An 18,800-nucleotide genomic window follows, 5' to 3' on the forward strand; every position below is an offset into this window, starting at 1 on the left:
TGGAAAAAGGAAAAGAAGTCTTGGAGTAGAAACGTTTTGGGTTTGAATTGTCTCTCAAGAAACGGCAAAATGGTGGAAAAAGGAAAAGAAAGGTTGAAATAGAAACATTTTGGGCTTGGTTTGTCTCTTAGGGAATGCAAAATGGTGGAAAAAGATAAAAAGGTTGGAATAGAAACATTTCTGGTCTTCCTGACCTGTTCTGGTCTCTGAGGAAACGCAAAACGGCGCAAAAAGGAGAAGTCTTGGACTGGGCGCGTTTTTAACCCCGGTTTGGTGCCTGGTTTGGGAGCAGTCCCTGTGCCGCAGTGGGGCGTTTTTGGGGCGGGATTTAGGCCGGGTTTGGCGCTGAGCCGGCGTGTCCCTGCAGGTCGGTGTACGACGGGGAGGAGCACGGGCGCTTCATGGAGAAGCTGGAGGCGCGGATCCGCAACCACGACCGCGAGATCGAGAAGATGTGCAACTTCCACTACCAGGGCTTCGTGGATTCCATCACCGAGCTGCTCAAGGTCCGGGGGGAAGCCCAGAAGCTCAAGGTGAGAGAGGAAATCCTGCCCCTGGGCAGCTCTTTTTTAGGTGGATCCATCTCTGGGGTTCTCTGGAGCCACGCGGATCTTCTCTCCTCTTATCCAGAACATTTCTATTTAAAAAAACCCCCAAACCCATATATTTATTTATTCTAATTCTTCCCGGAGCAATGGGTTGGCCGTCGAAAATTTAACAATTATTTGGCCACAGTTTGACCGGTGAATTTTAATTCACATGGCGTGGTGAATTAGAAGCAGCAAGGAACTTAAAGCCGAGCTTGTTTCCGTTGGGGAAATCTCTTTTCCTCGTGGATCTTATCCCGGTTTTCTTGAGCTGAAATGAGTCTCATGGCCTTTAAAACTGTGCAGAACGGTGAGGGAAAGGTGGGATTTTCCCAGTTCTTGGAGAAGTGTTCAGTAACGAGTGGAAAGAAGCCGTTTGTGGGATGAGAATGTGGAAAAGCAGCGGGAAGGAGACTGGAGAAAGCTCTGGGAGGTTGGAGGTGCTTGGGGTTCGAGCTCGGTTCCCGTGCCTTTAAAATACAAATATTCCAGATCCGGGGAGCGCGTGAGTGTCCAAAGCTTCCCGGTTTTCCTCCACTAACCCACGCAGGGCGGGGAGAGGCGGCTGGGCCTTCCCTTCCTGCAGGAACCAGGTGGGACCTGCGTTGGAAATCCCAAAAAACCCTCCCGGAAAAGTCGCTTGGCGAACGGGGCTGAGTCGTGTGGCTCCAAAAAAACGTTGGGGCTTGTCCCAAGGAGGCATCACAGGGAGATTTTCTGGGTGAGTGGAGGCAGGAAATCTGGGAAGGAAGGACTGGGAATTGGGAAGGAAGGACTGGGAATTGGGAAGGAAGGACTGGGAATTGGGAAGGAAGGACTGGGAATTGGGAAGGAAGGACTGGGAATCTGGGAAGGAAGGACTGGGAATCTGGGAAGGAAGGATTGGGAATTGGAAAGGAAGGACTGGGAATCTGGGAAGGAAGGACTGGGAATTGGGAGGAAGGACTGGGAATCTGGGAAGGAAGGACTGAAAATCTGGGAAGGAAGGACTGGGAATTGGGAAGGAAGGACTGAAAATCTGGGAAGGAAGGACTGGGAATCTGGGAAGGAAGGACTGGGAATTGGGAAGGAAGGACTGGGAATTGAGAAGGAAGGATTGGGAATCTGGGAAGGACGGACTGGGAATCTGGGAAGGAAGGATTGGGAATCTGGGAAGGAAGGACTGGGAATCTGGGAAGGAAGGATTGGGAATCTGGGGAGGAAGGACTGGGAATTGGGAAGGAAGGACTGGGAATTGGGAAGGAAGGACTGGGAATCTGGGGAGGAAGGACTGGGAATCTGGGAAGGAAGGATTGGGAATCTGGGAAGGAAGGACTGGGAATTGGGAAGGAAGGACTGGGAATTGAGAAGGAAGGACTGAATATCTGGGAAGGAAGGGCTGGGAATTGGGAAGGAAGGGCTGGGCATCTGGGAAGGAAGGACTGAAAATCAGGGAAGGACGGACTGGGAATCTGGGAAGGAAGGGCTGGGAATCTGGGGAAGAAGGAGTGAAAATCTGGGAAGGAAGGACTGGGAATTGGGAAGGAAGGACTGGGAATTGGGAGGGAAGGACTGGGAATTGAGAAGGAAGGACTGGGAATCTGGGAAGGAAGGACTGGGAATTGGGAAGGAAGGACTGAATATCTGGGAAGGAAGGGCTGGGAATCTGGGGAGGAAGGACTGGGAGTCTGGGGAGGAAGGACTGGGAATTGAGAAGGAAGGACTGGGAATTGGGAAGGAAGGACTGAATATCTGGGAAGGAAGGGCTGGGAATCTGGGGAGGAAGGACTGGGAATTGGGAAGGAAGGACTGGGAGTCTGGGAAGGAAGGACTGGGAATTGGGAAGGAAGGACTGGGAATTGGGAAGGAAGGATTGGGAATTGGGAAGGAAGGGCTGGGAATTGGGAAGGAAGGATTGGGAATTGGGAAGGAAGGACTGGGAATTGGGAAGGAAGGACTGGGAATTGAGAAGGAAGGACTGGGAATTGAGAAGGAAGGACTGGGAATTGGGAATGACTTTCTTGGTGTTCAGGAGTGTGGGAGACCATTCTGTGAGCACTGGAAAAGCTGAAGTTCTAAATCATAAAATCTGTCCGGAAAAGCAAATTTTGTGGGAAGAAAAAAGGGAAGAACTCGGAGTCAGGGTGCTGACTGCCGCTTTTAGCACCTTTATTTATTGATTTAAAGCTACCTGTGGCATGTCCCAGCAGGGTTCTTCCTTTCCACATCCAAGTCTCTATCCCAAGAAGGGATTTCCTCTCAGGAGCACCTTCCTGAGGCGTGTCCTGAGGAGAATTCATCCAGGATGAATCCATTGGAGTCACCATGAAATAACTCCTTTTTTTTTTTTTTTTTTTTCTTTTTTCCTTTTTTTCTTTTCTTCCCCCCCCCCCCCCCTTTTTTTTTCTTTTTTTTTTCTTTTTTCCTTTTTTTCATTTTTTTTTCCCCCCCCCTCCTTTTTTTTTTTTTTTTTTTTTTTTTTTTTTTAATGTTTCCATTTTTCCAAGCCATTGTTTCCAGCCAAGAGTTGCACATTGTTTGTTTGCTCGGAGCTGCTCCCCGTCCCGCCGCCAGCCCCTTTGTTGGTGGCTGACTGTGAAGTCCCTCCCCGTCCCCTCAGGATCTCCCTTGATTTCCCTGCCTGTGCGATCCATAAAAAAAAAAAACCCCAGCACATGGCCAAAACACTCCCGGAACGTCCTCGCCGGAGCCCCGAGCCCTCTTTGTGAGCTTCTCCCTGGGGAATCATCTGTGGATCGAGCGCTGAGAGCGGGTTTGGTTCCAGCCATTCATCCTCCATTTGATCTCGGCCTTTTCTCAGTGGGGCCGAGCTTTGAACCCGTGAGGAGCTCGGAGCCCTCGCTGCTCCCTCCTCCTCCTCCTCCTCCTCCTCCTGTGCTCCTGGAAATGCTGGAACGGGAGCGGGAATGGCGCTGCTGGTGTTTCAGGACAGCTCAGCCCCGCCTGGATGTGTCCCCTGGTGTCGCCCAGCTCTCGCGGTGGCTCTGGGGGGGTCACAAACGAGCCAAAGGCTGAACCAGAACCTCGGCGCCGCCTCTTCCGTCCGGGCTTTTCCCTGAGGAGAGCCAGCGCTGGGTTGGGAATTTCATCTCCTTGAGGATGAGTTGGATGGAGATGAGCTTGGGGCTCTGGGGCGGCTCTGGAGAGCCCTGGAGGGGCTGGAGCGTGTCCAGGGAAGGGAAAAGGCTGGAGAATTCCTGAGGGAGCTGGGAAAGGGGCTGGAGAATTCCTGAGGGAGCTGGGAAAGGGCTGGAGAATTCCTGAGGGAGCTGGGAAAAGGGGCTGGAGAATTCCTGAGGGAGCTGGGAAAGGGCTGGAGAATTCCTGAGGGAGCTGGGAAGGGGCTGGAGAATTCCTGAGGGAGCTGGGAAAGGCTGGAGAATTCCTGAGGGAGCTGGGAAAGGAGCTGGAGAATTCCTGAGGGAGCTGGGAAAGGAGCTGAAGAATTCCTGAGGGAGCTGGGAAAGGCTGGAGAATTCCTGAGGGAGCTGGGAAAGGAGCTGGAGAATTCCTGAGGGAGCTGGGAAGGGGCTGGAGAATTCCTGAGGGAGCTGGGAAAGGGCTGGAGAATTCCTGAGGGAGTTGAGAAGGGGCTGGAGAATTCCTGAGGGAGCTGGGAAGGGGCTGGAGAATTCCTGAGGGAGCTGGGAAAGGCTGGAGAATTCCTGAGGGAGCTGGGAAAGGAGCTGGAGAATTCCTGAGGGAGCTGGGAAAGGAGCTGAAGAATTCCTGAGGGAGCTGGGAAAGGCTGGAGAATTCCTGAGGGAGCTGGGAAAGGAGCTGGAGAATTCCTGAGGGAGCTGGGAAGGGGCTGGAGAATTCCTGAGGGAGCTGGGAAAGGGCTGGAGAATTCCTGAGGGAGTTGAGAAGGGGCTGGAGAATTCCTGAGGGAGCTGGGAAAGGGCTGGAGAATTCCTGAGGGAGCTGGGAAGGGGCTGGAGAATTCCTGAGGGAGCTGGGAAAGGGCTGGAGAATTCCTGAGGGAGCTGGGAAGGGGCCTGGAGAATTCCTGAGGGAGCTGGGAAGAGGCTGGAGAATTCCTGAGGGAGCTGGGAAAGGGACTGGAGAATTCCTGAGGGAGCTGGGAAGGGGCTGGAGAATTCCTGAGGGAGCTGGGAAGGGGCTGAGCCTGGAGAAAAGGAGGCTCAGTGGGACCTTGTGGCTCTGCACCAGTCCCTGACAGGAGGGGACAGCCGGGGGAATTTGGGATCTTATCCCAGGGAACAGGGACAGGAGGAGAGGGAACGGCCTCAGGCTGGGCCAGGGGAGGCTCAGGGTGGAGAGCAGCAGGAATTTCCTCATGGAAAGGGCGCTCAGTGCCCAGGGATGTTTGGAGTTTCCATCCCTGAGGGATTTAAAGCGTGGATGTGGCACTTGGGGACAGGGGTCAGTGCTGGCCCTGGCGGCGCTGGGATGGTTGGAGTTGGACTGGATGATCTTTTCCAGCCGTGATGATTTTGGGATTCTGTGATTCCCAGCAAAGGAGCTCCCCTGCTGTGGCTCAGCAAAGAGCTGCCGTTGCGTTCATGCCATGGACAGAATGATGGGATCTTGGGAACTGGGAATTCCTGTCGGGGAGGGTGGGGAGGGGCTGGGAATTCTGGAATTCCCAGATTTGCTGTGGCTGCCCCTGGCTCCCTGGCAGTGCCCAAGGCCAGGTTGGATGGATTTGGATCCACCTGGCACAGTGGGAGCTGTCCCTGCCCATGGATGGGGCGGAATTTTTGGGATTTAAGATCCTTCCAACCTGACCCATTCCATGATTCTCCCATTCAGCTGTGCCATTCCTGATGGATTTTTCTCCCACCTCACCCGGTGTTGTCCCAGCTGGAGCTGCCCTTCCTTCTCCAGGGATCTCAGCTCCTGTGGCTGCAAAGCCCTGTTTGAATCCTACAGCTTTTGGGCCCGTCAGTCATAAACCAGAGATGATTCCTGCCTCGTTTCACAGAATCCCAGAATTGTTCCGGTTGGAAAATCCCTCTGAGCCCATGGAGCCCAACCATCCCCAGCGCTGCTCCTCGTCCCCAAGTGCCACATCCGTGGCTTTGGATCCCTCAGGGATGGGGTCTCCACCCCTGCCAGGGCTGGACAACGCTTTTGGTGAAGGAATTTTCCCTCGTTTGTCGGGAGGAGTTCCGGGAGCAGCTCCTGAGTTCCCAGCAGGAAGGGTCGCTCCCTTCCCTCTCCGGTGGAGGTCACTGGGATGGATCCAGAGCCTGCCCCATTCCCAGGATTCCTCTGCAGCTCCCTCTGCTCCTCTCTCCCAGCGTTTTGCCCCTCTGGAAGGATCCCAAGGACTCTCTGAGCTCCGGGGCTGCGGATGGAGGAGCAGCTTGGCCCTCCCGCAAATCCCTGGAGTGCTCCCGTGGTTCTGCTCACTCAGGGACGCCAGTTTGTTCCTGCCCACCCAGGGACGGCAGCTGTCAGGGTCTCCTTTTCAGGAGTTTAAATTCCCCGGCATTCAGGTGGTTTTAGAGCCCTGGCCCTCTGCAAAGCTCTGTGCCAAACGCAGGAAAAGACGGAGTCTTCAAGGTTACACGCTTCGTTTATTAGTTCTTATCTTACAATTTTCTCAGTGTCCAAAAGATGTTTGCCGCGGCTCGGACATCTGGTGACTTCTCCTGTCTCTGGGCTGTCCTTATCTTTTACACTAATTGCTACGTATTCTTTATTTACTATTTATTACCAATGTCTATCACTATTAGTAAAAAGGTCATCTCTACTCTGACCCAATCCTCACTGACTGCTTTGTGCCAACGTCACTGCAGAAATGGAGTGAAGGAAGGAGAAGGAAGAAGAAGGAGACAACACCCTAAATTCTCCATCTTGCCCCACTCACTTCAATACAAGAAATCCAAACCCACTGTTTTTTCACCCTGTGATATACTAAACTACTGTATTTCACACTCTTGTGGCCTGCAATGCTTCCTGCAGTGCAAGAAGCCTCTCCCATGGACTGAGATCAAATCCAGTGTCTCTCTGAGCCCTGGGCTCTGGGCTGGGGTCCCAGACCCCCCTGCCCAGGTCCCTGACCCTCCAGGGCAGCCAAAGGAATTCCCTGGACTCCAACACTCCCGCTGCCTCCTCCCTCCCGTGCCACCTGTCTGTCTGGCCCGGCTCGGCAAATCCCGGCTCTGCAAAGCCCAGCTTAGCTCCATGGGGTCTGTGTGAACAATCACCCGGGCCCGGAGACTCCAGGAACAATCCCAAACACCACCCCCTGCCCTCCCAAAAACCGGGAGCGTGCGTGGATCCTCTCCATCCTGCCTTTTCCCTGGAGCTGGGATTGCTGTGGAATGCGAGCAGCGAACTCCTCGGCCCGTTGTTTTAGGAGCGGTTTTAAATTACCCGACACGGAGACACGGATTGCCTTTTCTTTTTGGGGCTTTTTTTTATTATTGTTATTATTATTTTATTTATCTTTTTCCTGGTGGGATTTTCGGGATCCGAGCAAATGAAATAATCTTTGGAGAGAGAGGCTGGGCTCCCGCTCGTAAAAGCTGCCGTACATCATAAAGGAAATGAGCAGGTTTTGGGAAGGGCAGGGAGCCAGGAGAGCTGGAGCTACTGCAGCAGGGGGAGAGAGATGGGATGCAGATGCTGGAGGGGAAATCATGGATAACTCCTCTCTTCCATCCTGGGAAGTTTCAAAAGCGCCATGGCTGCTGTGGGGATTAAAGGGAGCACCACAAACCTGGACCGGGGTCGGGGTGGGGGGATCGTGGCTGCTCAGGATCTTTTCCAAACGGGGGAAAAAAAAAAAATGGATCCGGAATTGATTTTATGTGGATGAATCCAAAGTTCCCCCTTCTGTCTGACCTGGTGAGCCCGAAAAGGACGGAGATTGTGGGATCGTGGAATTGTTAAGGTTGGGAAAGTTGTTCAGGATCTTTAATCTCAGCCTCGTTCCCACTAAACCACATTCCCAAGTGCCGCGTCCACAGGGGTTCGAACCCTTCCAGGGATTGAGACTCCACTTCCTCTTTGGGCAGCCCCATCCAAAGCTGGACATCCCTTTCCAGGAGGAATTTCCCCAAAATCCACCCTGGCCCAGGCTGAGGCCGTTCCCTCTCCTCCTGTCCCTGTTCCCTGGGATGAGATCCCAAATTCCCCCCGGCTGTCCCCTCCTGTCAGGGACTGGTGCAGAGCCACAAGGTCCCACTGAGCCTCCTTTTCTCCAGGCTCAGCCCCTTCCCAGCTCCCTCAGGAATTCTCCAGCCCCTTCCCAGCTCCCTCAGGAATTCTCCAGCCCCTTCCCAGCTCCCTCAGGAATTCTCCAGCCCTTTCCCAGCTCCCTCAGGAATTCTCCAGCCCTTTCCCAGCTCCCTCAGGAATTCTCCAGCCCCTTCCCAGCTCCCTCAGGAATTCTCCAGCCCCTTCCCAGCTCCCTCAGGAATTCTCCAGCCCTTTCCCAGCTCCCTCAGGAATTCTCCAGCCCTTTCCCAGCTCCCTCAGGAATTCTCCAGCCCCTTTTCCCAGCTCCCTCAGGAATTCTCCAGCCCTTTCCCAGCTCTCTCCGCTGCTCCCTGCTGGATTTCTGCTCCAGGATGGTTTTTACCTTCCCAATCCCCCTTGGAGCTCCTCCTGCTCCTCCTTCCCATCCTGCTGGAGGATGGAGCCCCACCTGCCCTTCCTTCCCTGGGGTGAAATTCCTTTAAAAATTCCTCATTTCCATAATTATTCCGAAGCTCTTGGGTGGATTTGTGAGATCTCCCGCTCCTGGAAGTGCTTTGAGGGCTCTGTCTCCCAGCTCCTGGTGTTTCCCGAGCTCTGGGGAAGGTTCTGCTCCCAGAAAGAGCAGAACTTTGGGAATCAGGCGGGAATTTGTTCCCAAAACGGGGCAGGAATGCAGCAGCAGCTCCTGCTGTGGGGAGAGCCTGGATCAGACCAGAAACCTTTCCCAGGGACGAGCCTGGGAATGAACATTCCCAGCTTTAGGAGCTGCAGAAGGAACTTTTTGAGGGAAAAAAAAGGAGTTTTACGGCGCAGAAATCTGGGAGCGATGTGAAATCTCCCAACCCTGAGCAGTCCTGCTGGAGTTCCCTCGGGAATCGGCTGCGTTGCTGGAGATCTGGAGCTGGGAATGTTGGCTTGGAAGTCTGTGTTGGTTTTTCCAGCTGTCCCAGGGTTTCCAACCCTTCCCTTCCTAAGCTCAGGAGAATTCCCAAAGTCCTCGTTGGCTGAATAATGGGAGAACTCCTGATTTCCCGTCCTGATGAGCCCCCAAATCCTCCTGAGGATCCTGCTGGGGCTGGGAATCCTCGGGTTTTCCCAGTGGGAAATTTCCCAGCTCTGAGCCTCAGCTTGGCGGGATAATCCAGAAAAAATACCAAGGTTTTTTTTTTTTATCCCAGGCGTATAAAAATATCTTACACCAGGCGGGAGTGGGGAGACGAAGATCCCAAAGGAAGTTTTATAAGGATTTCTAGAAATATAAAATGATTATTTCTAGGGAAAGCTCCTGCTAAAGAATCCTTTCCCACTGGGATACGAAGGAGCTAAAACCTAAATGGAATTTATTTTACGGCGGGGAAGGGAATGAATTCCTCCCCCACTCAGGTGAAAACCGGGATTTTTCCAAACTGGCTCCATGAAAACTCCGGCATTTTGAGGCTTCCGTGCCCTCGGAATTAATTCCTGTTGCCTTTCCCTTTTCTCTGGTGGCAAAGAGGAAAATCCCTGGATTTGTCCCCCCGTGGCAGTGGCTGTTAAATCAGCCATAAACAGCTTTTTCCATGGAATGGGAGCCGTGGGGAGGGACGGTGTTTATGGACAGCTTGTTCTGGTGGGAGGAACGTTGTCCTGATTTATGGGATGTGCTTTGTGTTCTTCCCAATATTCCCGCAGAACCAAGTGACGGACACCAACCGGAAGCTGCAGAACGAAGGGAAAGAGGTAAGTGATGGATGCAGTCCTGGAATTACAGCCTGGATTGGGATGGGGGGGAGAATTCCTGGTCCCACCTGGCCTTGTAACCTTGTTTTTCCCTTTTCCCACATCCCAGGATTTCTCCTGGAATCTGAGCACTGAGAAATCCATTTTAGCTTGGGATGAGGAGAATTCCCTGTCCAACCCAGCCTTGTATCCTTGTTTTGTCTTTTTCCACATCCTGGGTTTTTCCCTTGGAGCCTGAGCCCTGAGAAATCCCAGTGAGCTTTGGGATATAAGAATTCCCTGTCCAACCCGGCCTTGTAACCTTGTTTGCCCTTTTCCACATCCCAGGTTTTTCCCTTGGAGCCTGAGCACTGAAGAATCCCTGTTACTTTTGGGATTTGAGAATTCTCTCCTTGTTATCCTTGTTTTCTCTTTTCCACATCCTCAGGATTCCTCTTGGAGCCTGAGCACTGAAGAATCCCTGTTACTTTTGGGATTTGAGAATTCTCTCCTTGTTATCCTTGTTTTCCCCTTTATCCCCATCCCCTGGATTTCTCTTGGAGCCTAAACACTGAATAATCCCTGTAAGCTTTGGGATGAGGAGAATTCCCTGTCCAACCTGGCCTTGTATCCTTGTTTTGTCCTTTTCCACATCCTAGGTTTTTCCCTTGGAGCTTGTGCACGGAGAAATCCCTGTGAGCTTTGGGATATAAGAATTCCCTGTCCAACCTGGCCTTGTATCCTTGTTTGCCCTTTTCCACATCCCAGGATTTTCCCTTGAAGCCTGAGACTGAAAAATCCCTGTTACTTTTGGGATTTGAGAATTCCCTCCTTGTACCCTTGTTTTTCCCTTTTTCCCCATCCCCTGGATTTCTCTTGGAGTCTGAACACTGAATAATCCCTGTGAGCTTTGGGATGAGGAGAATTCCCTGTCCAACCCGGCCTTGTATCCCTGTTTTTCCCTTTTCCACATCCCAGGTTTTTCCCTTGAAGCCTGAGCACTAAGAAATCTCTGTGAGCTTTGGGATGTGAGAATTCTCTTCTTGTTATCCTTATTTTTCCCTTTTCCCACATCCCAAGTTTTTCCCTTGAAGCCTGAGCACTGAGAAATTCCTGTGAGCTTTGGGATGTGGAGAATTCCCTGTCCAACCTGGCCTTGTATCCCTGTTTTCCCTTTTCCCCATCTCAGGATTTGCTCCTGGAACCTGAGCACCGAGAAATCCATTTTAGCTTTGGGATGTGAGATTTTCTTCCTTGTATCCCTTTTTCCCTCTTCTCCCCATCCCAAGATTTTCTCTGGAGCCTCAGTCCCGAGAAATCCCTGTTACCTTTGGGATGAAGAGAATTCTCTTTCCAACCTGACCTTGTATCCTTGGTTTTCCCCTTGTCCCCATCCCAGGATTTTCTCTGGAGCCTCATCCCTGAGAAATCCCAGTGAGCTTTGGGATGAGGAGAATCCCCCGGGAGCGAGCAGCCACATCCTCTGAGACCCAGAAAACTTGGAAGAGGTGCCCGAAGTGGGAAAGGAAGGAACATTTTTGCATCCACAGGATGCGCTCCGAGGCCGCTTTGCTGCCTTTGGTTTTGCTGCTCCCTCCGATGAAATCCAGGGAATTCGGGGAAGTTCCCCTTGCTGGAGCTACCCTGACCCTGAGCTCATGGTTTATCAGGGCAGGGTTTGGGTTCATCCTGCTCTTGGGATGGGCACCTGTGGGGTTTTAATCTTCTTTTCCTCTGTTAGAGCCGGGATTAAACGCTCCGGAGATGGATTTTCGTGTTCGGGCTCAGGTGTTTATTAATTCTTACCTATAAAAGTCTCACAGGTTGTGAGTTCTGCTGACAAAGTGAAAATGGCTCTAACTCTTTACAAGGACTTTTGAGCACAAATTAAGAAATGGCACCTAAATTATTTTTACTTTTAACCCAATAACCAACCACCCATGGCTCTCAATGTGGATTTTTCTCTCCAATTCCAAAATCCCACCCCGACCAAGAAAAAGAAGGACTCAGCCTCTGCCCTAAATCCTCCACCCTGCTTTATCTCTATTCCTGGATTCCAAACCCTTCAGCTCTGAGTTTTGCCCCCTGTGCTCTCACACACTTCTATCCAAACCCCACACCCACGATCCCAGCGCTGTCACTCCATTCTGGGATCCTTTTCCACGGCCTCAGGTCAATGCAGTGTTTGCCTGGGGCCTCAGTGCCTGTGAGCACAGAAACTCTGGAATTCCCAGTGCCCGGGGTTCCAGCAGTCCCCAGGGGTGTTTGCTGATCCTGAGGGAGCTTTTCCCGTTTTTCCAGCTGATCCTGGCCATGGAGGAGCTGAGGCAGTGCCGGCTGCAGCAGAGGAACATCTCGGCCACGGTGGATAAGCTCACGCTGTGTCTCCCCGGTGAGGAACCTCCCCTTGGCTCCTCGTTTTTGGAGCTCTTTGCTTGAATTCCCAATTTTTTTTTCCCCCCCTTTTTGGAGCTGCTTTGATTCCCAGCTGCGTGCTCCCTGTCTCAGAGCTGTGTTTTCCTTCTTTTCCCAGTGCTGGAGATGTACAGCAAGCTGCGGGACCAGATGAAATCCAAGAGGTAAATTTGGGCTGAGCTGGGGTTTTATGGGAAGGGTCCAGGGAATTGGTTGGTGCTGGATAATTGGAGCAGAACCTCAGCAGTTTAAACGTTCAAAACCAACCTTTCCAGGTTAAAATTCCTGGGATTTTGGCTGCTTTCCCTCACAGCCCTGCTCAGCCTCCTGTGGTGCAGCTGGGAATTGGGACGGCAGCAGGTTGAGATTTTGGGAATTAAGGTTTTTTCCTGGAACCTCAATACTGTGCACGCAGCCAACAGAATTTTATTCCATGAGTGCCATAACACAAATCTTAATCCAATCTGAGACATTCCAGGGAATGTGGGGGGGACCCAAAGAGCTGGAAATCTCGGGGTGGTGAAAATTGGGGAGAAAACTTCTTTTTGCTGTGGAAATAACTCCTCAACACTCGGGAATGCTGGGCTTCAAATCCTGGAGCTTCCCCGCCCTGCATCTGCTGGGATGCTGAGGGATGAAAACTCCGGGATGTTGGCAGGAATTCTGGTTTGCTTGGGCAGCACGGAGCGAGTTTGGAGCCCTGGGGGTGGCAAACTGGGCACGGAGCAGCTGCTGGAAGCGGGAAAACGTGGCTGCAGCTGGATGCCAGGCTGGAAAAAGCATTCCCATCCCTGCTCTGGGATTCCCAGGAGCTCCCGGCTCTTCCCAGGGTAGGGATGGGCTCTCCAAATATCCCAGGGCTGTTTTTGGGGCTGGCAGATGTGGGATGAGAGCCGGAGCTGATCTCTGGGAATTCCTGCAGGGAATCCGCAAGCTGCTCCCTCTGGACAGCGTTTCCAGGGGCTGCAGCTGAGAGTTGCATCCCTTTTTTCCCCCCTCCCTTATTTGGATTGGTTCATTTGGAAACAAATCCACGCTGAAAGCCACATTTAAGGAATATTGGGAGCCTTGGCTGAGGGGTTTTTTTTTTTTCCCTTTTTTTTTTTTTTTGGTCTGGGTTTGATGGCTCCAGACACAGCCCAGGAGATTCCATGATTTTATCCGCTCCAGGTCTCCCTTGGGTCCTTTCAGGATGGGCAGCCAGGAGGCGATTCCTGGCATCGGGGTTGGGTTTGGTTTGTGTTTTTGGGGGGAATCAACCCCGCAGACAGCGGGAGTTCGGGGACGTTTCTAAAGCAGCTCAGGCATTTCCCACATGGAGAATCCACGGCCGGGAGCCGGAGGTGCGGAGCTGATCCCAGAGGAATGGTCAGGGTGGAGAGAGAGCATTTCCCTGAGTTCTGCGCCCTGTGATATCCCACACCTCTGTTCTACCACACACCCACCATCCCAGCGCTGTCGCTCGATTTTGGGAACCTTCTCCACGGCCTCAGGTCCAGTGTTTTCTTTGGGGTCGGCGCCTGCCAGCACAGAAATCTGGAATTCCCAGCGCCCAGAATTCCAGCAGCAGGGATCTGTGTGCAGGCTCTGAGATGAGGAACGCTGATTTAGAAATGCCAGGGAACAGGACGGACGTTGTTGAGAGAGAAACTGAGCCGGAGACGAGTTTCGAACGATGGCTTTGGGAATATCTCCAGACATTTTGGAGAATTAGAGCTGTGAAAGATGAATTGTGGGGTAAAATGATCGGTGATTGGTGTTAGAAGTTACTAGCAGTGTTGTGTGGTAAAAGCTGAAAAACGCTTTTAATGTAATTAAGAAATAATTTGGCTTCTGATTGTGAGGGATTGTAACGTCTGCACCGTCTCTCTCTTCTTAATGAGACTGAAAATGGAATTGAATCTTTAAAAACACCTCTCAAAACCCCCATGTCTGAGTTAGAAAAAGGGTTTTTCCCACAAATTGGTATTTAACAAATATAAATCAGTGTATTTATATACTTATATATATAACCAGTATATAACAATATATATAACCCAGTATATAACAAATAACTGATTTATCAACTTATCGAAATAACCCTCAAAATTTATTTTGGGGTATTTTGATAAGTTGATAAATATAAATAAACCTCCAAAGTTTGTTATGTAAAAAAAAACCCCAAATCCCTGAATTTAAATTCTCTTAAAATAAAACCAACAAAACTCAGTCAAAGCTCTCCCTGCATCACTAAATCCGATCAAACTAAACCCCAATATCATCTACCTACAAATAAACCTAAAAAAATGTAATAGAAGACAAAATATTAAAAAAAAAAAAATTATTAAAAACCTTGAAACTCTAACCAAACCCTGCTCCTTTTCCTGCTCCCCCAGGCACTTCCCAGCCTCAAATCCAATGGAACTAATCCCCAATATCATCTATCTACTGCTACACAATAGCAAATAAACCACAAAAAAAACAACCCATAATAAAACAAAATATCCAAACAACCTAAAAAATAATTATAAAAAACCTTTAAAACTCCGATGGAATCCTGCTCTCCCCAGGCACTTCCCAGCCTCAAATCCAATTGAGCTAATCCCCAATATCATCTACCTACTGCACAGCAAACAAATAAACCATAAAAGAACCCCATAGTAAACCACAAAAGTATCCAAACAACCTAAAAAATAATTATTAATTTAATAATTTAAATTGTTTAAGCTTATTTAAAATAAATTAATTTAAATTAATTAATTAAAAACTCCGATGGAATCCTGCTCTCCCCAGGCACTTCCCAGCCTCAAATCCAATCGAACTAATGCCCAATATCATCTACCTACTGCTACACAATAGCAGATAAACCACAAAAAAAACCCGTAATAAAACAAAATATCCAAACAACCAAAAAAAATAATTATAAAAAAACTTTAATCAAATCTTGCTCCTTTTCCTGCTCCCCCAGGCACTTCCCAGCCTCAAATCCAATCGAGCTAATCCCCAGTGTCATCTACTTACTACACAACAACAAGTAAACCTCAAAAAAAACCCCATAATAAACCACAAAAATATCTAAACAACCTATAAAATAATTATAAAAAACTTTAAAACTCCGATGGAATCCTGCTCTCCCCAGGCACTTCCCAGCCTCAAATCCAATCGAACTAATGCCCAATATCATCTACCTACTGCTACACAACAACAAATAAACCACAAAAAACCACATAATAAAACAAAATATCCAAACAACCAAAAAAAATTAATTATAAAAAAACTTTAATCAAATCTTGCTCCTTTTCCTGCTCCCCCAGGCACTTCTCAGCCTCAAATCCAATCGAACTAATCCCCAATATCATCTACCTACTACACAACAACAAATAAACCACAAAAAACCACAAAATAAACCACAAAAATATCCAAACAACCTAATAAATCATTATTCATTTAATAATTTAAATTATTTAAGCTTATTTAAAATAAATTAATTTAAATGAATAAATTTAAAACTCCGATGGAATCCTGCTCTCCCCAGGCACTTCCCAGCCTCAAATCCAATGGAACTAATCCCCAATATCATCTACCTACTGCTACACAATAGCAAATAAACCACAAAAAAACACATAATAAAACAAAATAGCCAAACAACCAAAAAAAAATAATTATAAAAAAACTTTAATCAAATCTTGCTCCTTTTCCTGCTCCCCCAGGCACTTCCCAGCCTCAAATCAAACTGAACTAATCCCCAATATCATCTACCTACTACACAACAACAAATAAAAATCAAAAAAAACCCCATAATAAACCACAAAAATATCCAAACAACCTAAAAAATAATTATAAAAAATCTTTAAAACTCCGATGGAATCCTGCTCCCCCAGGCACTTCCCAGCCTCAAATCCAATGGAACTAATCCCCAATATCATCTACCTACTGCTACATAACAACAAATAAACCACAAAAAAACACATAATAAAACAAAATATCCAAACAACCTAAAAACTAATTATAAAAAGCTTTAAAACTCCGATTGAATTCTGCTCTCCCCAGGCACTACCCAGCCTCAAATCCAATCGAACTAATCCCCAATATCATCTACCTACTGCTACACAATAGCAGATAAACCACAAAAAAAACCCCATAATAAAACAAAATATCCAAACAACCAAAAAAATAATTATAAAAAACCTTTAAAACTCCGATCGAACCCTGCTCTCCCCAGGCACTACCCGGCCCTGAAGACCCTGGAGCACCTGGAGCACACGTTCCTGCCCCAGGTGAGCCACTACCGCTTCTGCAAGGTGATGGTGGACAACATCCCGCTGCTGCGCGAGGAGATCAAGGAGCTCTCCATGTCCGACCTCAAGGACTTCCTGGAGAGCATCCGCAAGCACTCGGACAAGATCGGCGAGACCGCCATGAAGCAGGTGGGATCCGGCGGGAATCGCACGTCCTTGGTGGGGGTTTTTTTTGGGAAGAGGTTGGGGGTTCGTTCGTTGTGTGGAAGTTCTGCTTCTCCCAGCCGAGGCAGCGGATTGAGTTTGGAGTTCTGTGTCTTGGTTTGGAAAGAGAGGTAAAGGAAAAGCTGGGGCTGCCCTTGGAGTGGGGAATGTGAACTCTCTCTGAATTGTTGTAATTTTGCAGTTGAGGGGGCTTTCAGGCAGAGATATGGGAATAGGAATGAATAACAGTTCTTACTGGGAATATTAAAAATACAGATGTGGTAGTACAAAAAACAAGCAAACAAAAAAATCCTGGAAAAACCCTGACAGAGTCAGAACACGAGCTGACACCCTGTTGGTCTGGGAGCTGGACACAGCCCAGATCAATCCTCCTGCAGTGCCGGGTGAGGTTCATTGTGTGGAAGTTCTGCTTCTCCCAGCCGAGGCAGCGGATTGAGTTTGGAATTCTGTGTCTTGGTTTGGAGAGAGAGGTAAAGGAAAAGCTGGGGCTGCCCTTGGAATGGGGAATGTGAACCCCCTCTCTCTTAATTATTATAATTTTGCAGTTGAGGGGGCTTTCAGGCAGAGATGGGAATAGGAATAGCAGTTCTTCACTGGGAATATTAAAATACAAATGTAGTAGGACAAAAACCCAAGGAATCGAACAAAAATCCTGGAAGAACCTTGACAGAGTCAGAACACGAGCTGACACCCTGTTGGTCTGGGAGCTGGACACAGCCCAGATCAATCCTCCTGCAGTGCCGGCTGTGGCTCTGGTGGAGCAGAGAGGATCCTGCAGAAGGTTCCGTGGTGCTGAGGTGCTCCGGGGTTCCTCTGGCAATCCGGCGCACACGGGCTGTGCTGCTGTTCCCTGTCCCGGGTTTGATCCGGCTGGGAATGCCGGGCTCCTCCCCTGGGCTGATGGAATTGTCTCAGGCCTGCAGTGAGCCTGGAGGGCCCCTGAACAGCAGAGATCCCTGCGGGGAGGAGGGAAGGGATAAAAACACCTCCCCAGGCGGTTCCAACAGATGGAAATAGGATAATGCACACTTTTGGTTACGTGTTGCAACCCAAAACACACGTGGGGTTTTTTTTTGGGGAAGAGGTTGGGGGTTCGTTCGTTGTGCCGAAGTTCTGCTTCTCCCAGCCGAGGCAGCGGATTGAGTTTGGAATTCTGAGTCTTGGTTTGGAAAGAGAGGTAAAGGGAGAGCGGGGGCTGCCCCTGGAGTGGGGAATGTGAACTCTCTCTGAATTATTGTAATTTTGCAGTTGAGGGGGCTTTCAGGCAGAGATATGGGAATAGGAATGAATAACAGTTCTTACAGGGAATATTAAAAATACAGATGTAGTAGTACAAAAAACCAAGGAATCGAACAAAAATCCTGGAAGAACCCTGACAGAGTCAGAACACGAGCTGACACCCTGTTGGTCTGGGAGCTGGACACAGCCCAGATCAATCCTCCTGCAGTGCCAGGTGAGGTTCATTGTGTGGAAGTTCTGCTTCTCCAAGCCGAGGCAGCGGATTGAGTTTGGAATTCTGAGTCTTGGTTTGGAGAGAGAGGTAAAGGAAAAGCTGGGGCTGCCCTTGGAGTGGGGAATGTGAACCCCCTCTCTCTGGATTATTATAATTTTGCAGTTGAGGGGGCTTTCAGGCAGAGATGGGAATAGGAATAGCAGTTCTTCACTGGGAATATTAAAATACAAATGTAGTAGTACAAAAAAACAAGGAATTGAACAAAAATCCTGGAAGAACCCTGACGGAGTCAGAACACGACCTGACGCCCTGTTGGTCAGGGAGCTGGACACAGCCCAGATCAATCCTCCTGCAGTGCCGGCTGTGGCTCTGGTGGAGCAGAGAGGATCCTGCAGAAGGTTCCGTGGTGCTGAGGTGCTCCGGGGTTCCTCTGGCGATCCAGCGCACACGGGCTGTGCTGCTGTTCCCTGTCCCGGGTTTGATCCGGCTGGGAATGCCGGGCTCCTCCCCTGGGCTGATGGAATTGTCTCAGGCCTGCAGTGAGCCTGGAGGGCCCCTGAACAGCAGAGATCCCTGCGGGGAGGAGGGAAGGGATAAAAACACCTCCCCAGGCGGTTCCAACAGATGGAATTAGGATAATGCACAACTTCGGTTACGTGTTGCAACCCAAAACACACGTGGGGGTTTTTTTTGGGGAAGAGGTTGGGGGTTCGTTCGTCGTGTGGAAGTTCTGCTTCTCCAAGCCGAGGCAGCGGATTGAGTTTGGAATTCTGTTGCTGGGTGAGGAATGGTTGTTCCTTCCCTGGCTGCTCCTGGGGTTTCATCCTGAATTTCTCACGTTGAGAAGTGAGGATCCGTTGGGTCCTTGGCTTCTCCCAGCTGGAGTTTTCCTCCGTTTCTTGGCAGTCTGGGGGGGGCAGCTGGGGCTGTAACTCCCCATAACTCCATTTCCTCCTCCTCATTCCCACTGCCCGGCACAGGGAGTCGGTGCTGCTGGGAGACCTGGAGACATTGGGTTGATTCCCCGGT

At 49.9% G+C, this 18,800-nt stretch overlaps 1 protein-coding gene across 3 annotated transcripts in view; it reads left to right on the plus strand.

Moving 5' to 3' along the window:
- The first annotated feature begins 370 nt into the window (after nucleotides 1-370).
- The window catches only part of EXOC6B (exocyst complex component 6B), a 290,129-nt gene continuing 271,699 nt past the window's right edge, over nucleotides 371-18,800 (plus strand). For all 3 annotated transcript variants that reach the window (XM_040064052.1, XM_040064051.1, XM_040064053.1), the window contains exons 1-5: nucleotides 371-533; nucleotides 9,435-9,482; nucleotides 11,763-11,853; nucleotides 11,995-12,040; nucleotides 16,078-16,282. In XM_040064052.1, the coding sequence (XP_039919986.1) occupies nucleotides 402-533; nucleotides 9,435-9,482; nucleotides 11,763-11,853; nucleotides 11,995-12,040; nucleotides 16,078-16,282 (522 nt within the window). In that variant the 5' untranslated portion in view covers nucleotides 371-401. The remainder of the gene's footprint in view (nucleotides 534-9,434; nucleotides 9,483-11,762; nucleotides 11,854-11,994; nucleotides 12,041-16,077; nucleotides 16,283-18,800) is intronic.

Source organism: Hirundo rustica, chromosome 5 (genome assembly GCF_015227805.2).
Source record: "Hirundo rustica isolate bHirRus1 chromosome 5, bHirRus1.pri.v3, whole genome shotgun sequence".
Classification (NCBI taxonomy): Eukaryota; Metazoa; Chordata; class Aves; order Passeriformes; family Hirundinidae; genus Hirundo; species Hirundo rustica.